The sequence below is a fragment of the Alligator sinensis genome, unplaced genomic scaffold (assembly GCF_000455745.1).
Source record: "Alligator sinensis unplaced genomic scaffold, ASM45574v1 scaffold896_1, whole genome shotgun sequence".
In the NCBI taxonomy this organism is placed as follows: Eukaryota; Metazoa; Chordata; order Crocodylia; family Alligatoridae; genus Alligator; species Alligator sinensis.
Genome location: NW_005842940.1, coordinates 80123 through 89421, shown reverse-complemented (window position 1 = coordinate 89421; position 9299 = coordinate 80123). Strand labels below are relative to the sequence as shown.

At 42.0% G+C, this 9299-nt stretch overlaps 1 protein-coding gene across 2 annotated transcripts in view; it reads right to left on the bottom strand.

The window, feature by feature from the left end:
• The window catches only part of GSAP (gamma-secretase activating protein), a 72417-nt gene extending 63156 nt beyond the window's left edge, over positions 1–9261 (bottom strand). The window contains exons 1-2 of one of the 2 annotated variants that reach the window (XM_025192524.1): positions 9084–9261; positions 4633–4709 (exon numbers count right to left, since the gene is read on the bottom strand). In XM_025192524.1, coding sequence (XP_025048309.1) covers positions 4633–4709; positions 9084–9150 — 144 coding nt within the window. In that variant the 5' untranslated portion in view covers positions 9151–9261. Of the gene's footprint in view, positions 1–1476; positions 1747–4632; positions 4710–9083 lie in introns of those variants that run through there. The other variant, XM_025192525.1, reaches the window with a different exon arrangement.
• Positions 9262–9299: the final 38 nt, after the last annotated feature.

The window sequence follows — 9299 nt, the reverse complement described above, 5'->3', positions numbered from 1 at the left end:
GGGGGAAGGGGGGGGAGAGATTTTATAATCTGGTTGTCTTATATTTGAGCAACTACCATAAAGCTATTGCAGCTTGCCCCTCTGCCAATTTCCAGTCCCACTGCCAGCCCCAAAGGTCAGATGACACTGATAAAGTTCCATGGGCCACATCCAGTCTGTGGGCCACATCTTTTACACCCTTGCTCTAATTCCAGTGACAGGAAAGAGACTGAGAGGGGATGTTTTTTAAAAAGAACAACATAGGACAATGATTGAACCACCAGCATCTGCACTGCTGGTGAATGAAAGTGCAGTCCATTCAAACTTACAATCTGAATTTATCCTCTCCATTGTACTTGGGCCATATATTAGAGCAGTCGAATGACAAGGAAGAGAAACTACTGCACATGATAAAAGGGGGATTCCACAATGGTCCTAGATAGGCTATTTTGGGTTGAAACACCCACACTTGGGGATCCACACTTGTACAAACTGGACAGTATATGGAACCTGTAAAGAAGCTGCTGTACCACCCAGTGATCTGCTAGTTGGAGAACAGATTGAAACTCTACCCTAGAAAATTACCTATATGAAGACTAAATAGATTTCACAGGCTATTTAAAAAAAAACCCTCAAGGATGATCATCCTTACTAATAGTCTACTGCCTCTTGCCTCTACAAGCAAGAAATACCACCTGCTGATAGATAATTAAATAATGTAAAATCACAACTATTTATAGTAATTTTGAATAAATAGAAATGAAAACTTTTGTTTTAGAATAGAAAAGACTGGTTTTTATCATGCTTTCTATTTTCAAAAATCTATTTTTGTTTTTGGACTCTGCTTTAAAGCAATTTATAACATTTCAATTTTGAACTAGAAATGAGTCATGCTGCAGAAGTCTGTGTACCACAATAGTAATCTTAATGGAAACTACATAACCTTGTAGTCTTCAAACCATAATCTTTCACTTTGCTCAATATCATGACCATTACTTTTAAACAGTGCTTGAGAAAGAGGTCTTGTGGTTAATTACAGAAATGCTATATCTTGTTTTATGAAGTTAAAACTGAAGACCTTGAGCCTCCTCTCTTTCAGGTTTTTACACTTGTCATCACGGTAAAGTGAGCACTCAATTGCTCATGAGCTTAAGTCCCGCCAATTTAAAATTAAACATTTCTAAATAAGGATATTTCCCAAATTGAAACCCTAATGATTCTGATAGTAGAAATGTGTTCTTGCAATCTAACATCATCTGCACTTTGCTACTGAAAGCATATTTGATTAATATTGAAATTACCGTTGCAATAATTAATCCGCCCACACATCTGTGCGCTCACATATTTGTTTTCACATTCACTTGCAGAATTCCTATACTGCCTTGCAGGGTATAAGTACTTATCCTGTGACACAACTGTTATATAGACTTTTTTTTTTTTTTTTTAATAGTCAACACAATTCTCTAATACCTTGCAACGTGAAAATAAGAAGTTTACCTTCCTCCTAGCTCTGATTCCACATATAATATGCTTGGTCCTTTTCCATTTGATAGATAGGTTGTTTTCCATGTTTGTTTATTGGGACAAGTGCCAGAAGAGCTCCATCCTTGTTTGTGCACCAACCTCACTGATAGTGTCAGTACAAACATTAATTGCTCTGCCAAGAGCATGGGACTTCACTGCTACAAACCCAGCAAAGGCTCACATATGCACGCAGGTTTCTCAAGAAATGGTCTTGTTGATTACAGATAATTCACTGTGGTGACACTAAAAAAGTTAAATTGTTTTAGACAACTCTGTAAGACCTATAGTTAACACTAGTATCTACTATAATAAAGTTAACTATTTCCTCACAGTAAATATAGGTAAATAAGAGAGAAAGCTACAGAATACTGGAGGTAATTTATCTATCTTCACTAAATGCAGCTTTTCAGTGCCACTTCTGCATATTTTACACTGGAGTAGCAAAGTGAAAGTATAACCATTATTCAGAAGAGATTTACCTTAAAATTTGTTGCAAACTGATGGGAAGTCAAAAATGCAACATAAAGCTATCAGGCTTTATACAAAGTAAAGTTTCAACAAAAGGTTACAGCAGTTATTCTCAAACTGGGTGCCACAGCACCCTGGGGTACAATGAGATCCTTCAAGAGGTGCAGCAGGAAGTGTGAGGAGAAACAGATACGGGCAGGCTCAGGCTCTGCCTGGCCACAACTCTGCCCCCCACTACCCAGCCCCGCTGCCAAGAGATGAGCACTGTAATAAATAAATGGTGTAATAAATAAATATTACACTGTAATAAATAAACTCAATTCACAAGAGTTATAGAGGGGTGCCTCAAGTCTAAAAAACTTGAAAACCACTGAGTTAGAGTAGCAGATCCCAAACTGTGGTATGCGTATCACCAGTGGTACACAGACAACCTGCGAATGGTATGCAGAAGGCCAGAGGGATGGGCCACACCCCCGCAAAGCCCAGCAGCAGCCTGCTGCACATTGCCAGGAACACAGCACTGTGTGTGGAGCAGCACCCAGCAAGTAAGTGTGTGTGTGTGGGGGGGGGACAGGGGGCAAAGACTGAGGCCCCCATGGTGAGGGAGGGAGTGGGGCAGGGGAAGTGGCTGGGGTGAATGGGGCCCCAGGACGAGTGGTGGGATGCTCAGAGCCCACTAATACATAGTCTATTGCCTATGTGTACGAAAAATTTGCTGGTGGTACTTAAGGCTGTATCATTTTAAATTGGTGGTATGCAATCTGTCAGAGTTTGGGAACCCCTGAGTTAGAGCATAAAAGGAATTAGCAAGTGCATTTGCCCACTTGTAAAAATATTCCATGGAGTACTCACAACTCAGCCCCTCATAGATTTAAAATCTTAGAGCAGTGGTGCCCAACCTTTTTGCCCCATGGACCAGATTACCAGTACCCAGCCCAACTGTGGGCTGGATCAAGCCAGAGCTCCCAATCCAGCATTCGGGCAGGCAGGGCAGGCACTATCTGGTAGCATGAGGGGCAGGCTGGCCCCAATGCAGCCCTGCAGGGGAAAGGAGCTTGACCTGGCCCTGTGGCGAGGGAAAGGGGCAAGGCCAGTCCCCAAACTGGCCCTGCAAAGAGGGAAGGGGGTATGGTTTGGCCCTGCAGGGGAAGGGGGAGTGGCCAGGCCCCAACCCAGCTCCGTGGGGAGGGAAGGGGGTATGACTGTCCAGATTCAGAAGTGGAGGGGCATGGCCCAGCCCTGCAGAGGAAGTGGGTATAGCTTGGTTCCAATCAGTCATGCAGGGAATGGGGCTTGGGGATTTGGCACAGGTGAGGGTAGTCATAATGGCCACCGCACCCCCACTACCAAATTTCCAGACCCAAGGGGAGCTCCATGTATCCTATGCAATGACCCCATGGCCACATTTGGCCCATGGTTTGGAGGCTGAGCACCCCTGCCTTAGAGCAAAAGCAAACAAAACATATCTGTGCCCTCTACAATGAAGGAAGTCTCTGTAGGTCACTTTTGCAGGAGAGTGAGCAATCATGGGAAAAAGAGTTCTTATCTTGCCAAGACAGCAGCACAGGGAAATAATTCAGGCTGATTCAAAGACATTAGGAAGGAGGAATCATCCCCTCATAAATAACATGTTGCCTCCATAGATCTAGTGTGCCCATAAGAGTATTGCGAGGTGGTGTACAGAGGTCCACACTTTCTGTACCTTCTTATACAAAAGGGAAATCTGTATCCATAAGAACAAGGAATTAAGTCTGCTGCAGCCTTACCCTTACTAAAGCCCTATGTGATGCTCTGAAGAGTTTCAGCTCTGCTGCCTTGGAGTACAAAGAAGCATCTCTGACAGTGCACTACAATTTGAGACATGATCCTCTAGTCTGTGCATCAGGCAGGTAGATCCTCCACAGTCTGGGTTTTATGTGCACTTTTAAAGAAATAAAACTCAGTTATTTCTGCAGAGGAGAAACATCCCCAAACCAGTGAGAAAATTCCTTGGAACTCCACTAGATTCAGCTCAGGGAGTCTCTCCTTCCCTAATGCATTCGGGGGCAAAACAGGGCCTTGAAGGCTTATTTTTAAGTTAAAATGACATGACCCAAAACCGTGCAGGATACTAATAAGTTAAGGATTTTTCAAAGCCCATGACAACTATAATTAAGCACTACTGATAAGTGTTTAAAACACCACCAAGTAAGGCAGAAAAAAAGAGCTCTTTTACCCTTCATTATGCATAAATGCATCAAGTTTATCGGAAATAGCTGCACATGAATTCAACAGATTTTTCCTTTCTGAAGCAACTCAGCTCCCAGGGTCAAAGAATGTGTTGCTTATGAAAAGCTTGTATGTTAAAGTGATACATGTTCATTCAGGGTTACATTCTGGTCTCACAAAAGTCAATGGCAAAAGTCCCATGGACTTATTTAATGAGTCCAGTACTTCACCTCCATCCAAACACCCCCTTAACCTATAAAAAAAGCCAATTCTGCAAGTGAACAAAGGACAACTGCTCTCATATTGTAAGAGAAATGAAAAAAATTAACTAATCAAATTTCAGGTTTTAAAATGTCACTTACGCTAAATTCAAGGTGGAAGTATTAGATGAAAAGAAGGGTTTACCACGCTGTTACTTTCTAGTATAGCTGCAGAGAGTTGCTGTAGACTTACCTTCCAGGTGTATATAATTTTTCCATTTCTTTCAACATTTAGTACGTAGAGTGTTGATGAAGTCTCCTCAAAGGTATCTAAAATGATAGGTGTAAGGCATAAGATTCTGACTTGGGCTAATTCACTGTAAAACTTATGATGCTTTAAGACAAATGAGCATTAATTTTAAATCTGCAAAGGCACATTTGTACATGAAAAAACTTCAGTTCTTGAACAAAGAACAGTAGACTTCCATTTAATTCCCAAATAGCTTAATATGAGATGTGTATAGCATTTCAAAGTATAAAGAAGCTTGATTTGTAATCTTCGCTGCTCAACCACATTATATAAATCATGTCTGTGAGTAGTCTTTACTGTCAATGTAACGCAACAACATTTTAACCATCTACCTACAGTGTGATCTCAGGACCATCTCCTAATTGTATTTAGTATTCTACCTTAATATTTATTCTTAGTAAAGATGAGGAATATTTAATGAAAGAGGCTTGGAGTCATCTTGTGCTGTTTGTAGCAGACAAACATGATCAGCTTCTATCCATTATATGCCATGCAGAACTTTATAAAGTAGTATCTCTGCACTAAAGCCCTTGGAGCACTTTCTGGGGGTTTGCAGAGAACAAACAAGCTCTATGAAAACTGCCAACTTATTTCCAGCTGCCTGGATGTGGAAATGAAGTGGTGCCAGCTTAGCTGTTTCCTCTGGAGGCCATTCCCATATACAAGCAGGATCAGAAACAGAAACTGTTTTCAGGGATCAAAGCCACGAGGGAGCCATGGAGCTAGGCAGCATGTGCTGAGTATTAAGGAACTCAGCAGTATTGAGGAAGCACATCCAAAGATCCTAGGCGTCATGGAAACACGGATAAGACAATGGGGGTGGAAGAAAGATCAGACAAGAGAGATATTCAGAGGGATGAGAAGGACTAGTCAGCAGGGAAGCACTAGATATAAAATGAAAGCAACAGAAGAGCACAATTAATTTCTTTTAATAAGACAAGTCTTATACCACATTAAGTGCTTTTCTGATACTACTTCTTCATGCTTTCTAAATACTTTGGTTGCCAAAGAATTGTTGCATGATCACAAATGTGACTGTGATTAAGAAACACAGTCCGTAAGTGGGAAGTTTGACATCTGCATGTTCATTTGCAATAGGAATGTGGTTCAGCGAGTGGGACTGGGAAATTCTCAAAAGTCTTGTCAGGTGGTTTGTTCTGTTTGACTATTTACCTTGGTTATCACACAAGATTGGTAGGAAGTTTCTTTCCTCCCCAGGGTGCAAGCAGTTTAATATTTTAAGCCGCTTAGGCTGGCTAATAATGGAAAGAAAACCTCCTCTGTTTTATTTCATTTTTTGGATCAAAAAAATTCAGAACTGGTATTTTGTTAGAGGTGGAGAGAGAAAAAGGCTCCTGGCATTACTCTCCTCTGCCCTCCCCTGCCCTCATTACCCAGTTTTCAGGTCATAACAGCATTACATCAGAGATTATTAACCAAAAATAACCAAGAAAATTTGCTGTTCTCTTTTGGAGGACAGCACGTACTACATTGCCTCTAATAGAAGCTTCATAGAATTTAGTCACTTCTCTGAGCCTTCGGGAAAAGTACAGTTGCCTCCAAACTAGTTACTTCTTTTCCAGTTAAAACTCTCACAGGGCAAATTACTTCACACAAGACCTTCTACACCACAAAACGTGGAGTCAAAGGACTACCATTTTTCCTTTTTGAGCAGCCATTTTTTAATCTGTGCAGAACTTGTATGAGGGTGTGTCGAATCAAGGGAGTCACCAAACATTTGTAAAATAGAGAAAAATTAAATCGGAGTGGCAATCACTGGTGATCCTTTAAACCTGAAGGAAATCCAAGGGCATCCATGGTGGTAACACTGGAAACAATAGCCTTTCATATGCCACAATAAAAAAAAAAATAATCCCCCAAAACAGGCAGCTGAATTTAACAAGAGCATTAATATGGACAGGGACTGTACTGAATAATAAATGCAGCTGAATGCAAACAGAGTTGCTTTTCTTGTCAGTTCAGAATATGAATGTGCCTGCATGCCCAGTATGTGCATCAATGGAAACTCCAAGATAGTCTGCAAAGGGCTTTCAAATCCTTCAGAGAGAAAATTAATTAGCTTTTAGTATTATAGTTAGCAATTGTAAGCATTACTACAAAAATGCATACTACCTTGAAGGCAAAAAAAAGTTCAATTTCTGCATGTTAGACAAGCTTTCAAACACTTCTGTCACTGGTTTACAATCTCCCGCTTCAGTAGGACACTTGACCATCACCAACAATAGACTCAAAAGAGCCAGATTTACATGAAAGCTTTTTTCAAACATAGCTCAGTTTTAATTCACAGCAACAAGCTCTCCCTGATATTTTTAAAGCACAAAAAAAAGAAAAGAAAGTCACAACTGGAGTATTTATTTTTAAAAGCTAATTTTGCCAATCAATGCTGATCAGTTTTTTGGGGTTTTGAGGCGGGGTTTGTTTTGGGTTGTCTTTGTTTGGGGGTGTCTTTGGGGTGTTTTGTTTTTTTTGTTTTTATAGATCACCATGCTCTTGGAAATCTCTCCAATTATACGTCCTTTATACATCCTGTTCACAAACATGCTGTCGGTTCTCCAAGTTCAGTATCACATAAAATATTTTTTGTCTGTTCATTTGGGCTCCAATACTGAAAATATGTATGTACACACTAAACTTGACTGCTGTGTAATTCAGGCATGCCTATATGTTTAAAAAATAGCTTACAAATGCAGGGGACTGGACCTGATAGGATAGGAAGGAGCTTCCTGTGCTATGTTTGTAAGGCCAGGCCTTCAGTACATAGAGCCATTTTCAAATGTGTCCCTATTTACAATACTATACCTACCACGTCTCATTTTTTATTTTAATAGCAATATACCAGAAAGTCAGTGCGTAGTAGAATTTGAAACGGTAGGCAGCAGCCTTACTAATATCAGACGGGCTTATTGAAAAGATTCCTGCTTTTCTGAAGGCCCTGCCATGACTTCACCTTTCCAAAACATGATGGTCACTACTACCTCAAATATCTTTAAAACAGCTCCATACCATTACCTAGAACTAGTTCTGTGTTTTTAACTGCAAATTTGGTCACATTAGACTGAAAGATAATGAATGGTCTTTAAAGGACAGAAACTTTTATACTTACCTGCAGTTTCATATAAGTGTTTGAGACTGAATGAATTGAACATTACTATTATTATAGCAGCAATACATAGGTGGCAAGCTGATTATAGAAGAAAACTAGAAAACTTTTGGCAAGGTGTTCAGTTAGGAAGCGAGAACTTAGTAATTGTGTAAGTATATATCAAGATAAGGTTTTTTACATTATTTGCTTTTACTTTTCTAAGCTGATCTCAACCGCAGTCTTTACAAAAGCAGAAATGAAACGGTCTTTACAAATGAAAGTAGTAAAAAGAAGTGCCAAAAAATACATCGGGGTCGTATTTTTAACCCTTCTGCCAACTGATAAGTAAGCTAGAAATCACAAACTGTTGTGGCATCTACCAGCTCATGTCATTGTGATAGATAGCCGCTTACTATGAGGATGGGAGGTTTTTTGTTTCTTTGTTATTAAAAGGAGAGGGTAGGCGTCCTGTCCAATTTGTTTAGAGTGGTGGAAAGGTTGTGTGAAAGGCAGCAATACCCAATACATGGTAAGAAAACCTATTCGTAGGAGGTAAAATCCAAATATTTTCAGCCATCACGTACAGCTGCCTCCCTGCAAGCCTTCTTTGCCACACTTGTCTCTGCTGTGTGTCAACTGTCATGGAGAACAGACCGGTGGTGTAAAAACGACATCCAGGACGAACCTGACCCACATTTCAAGGAACTGCCGTTAAAGACACGCATCTTTGATGAAACGGCTTAACGCGACGTTGGCTTTTGAACCCAGAACAGGACGAGACTTACCCGAAGAGCTCACGGCTCTCAGATCAGCCCCCTAACTGCACTGCACCTTGCGCCTCATGTTGCCAATGAATGAAACTGTTCCCACTTTGTTACCAGATGCCTGGCTTCCTTCTTCAAAGAAGTACGCCAATGATACAGCAGATTTATTGCCCTGAATGAATACAGAATTCCCCCAGAATTGCAGGGTTTTCCCCCCACAGACCCGCCGCGCTTCTCACCAGGACAGTTTGACAAAAAGAAATGAAAAGAAAGGGCCCTGCTACACATCCCAATTAACGCTGGATACAAACCAGCTACAGCAGGGGTCGGCACCGTGTCTGGTTGGAGTGCCCCTGTTGCCAGCTCTCGTGACTTCTGGCATTGCTCTGAAAGCCTGAGCTGCACGAATGGGAAAAACTTCGCTCTTTACTAACAATTGCTCTGCAAGCGAGGCGGGGCTGCAACACTGCGCGGTTTGGATGTGTCACGTGCAGCGGGGGCCGCAGCGCCCGGGGGACGGGGTCAGCCCTGCGCCGCGAGCCACGGGCCCACGTCCCGCTGCAGATCGAACGCGGCGTCCAGCTGCAGCAGCATCGCGCGCCCGCCCGCGTCCCGCGTCCCTCGCTGCTGCAGCCCGCCGGCCGAGCACGGCCCACGCTTGCAGCCTATTGGGCGCCGCGGGTGTCATTCCGCCGGGGGTCGGCTGGTAACGTCTGCGCCCGCTCAGGGGCGAGGGGTTTGTC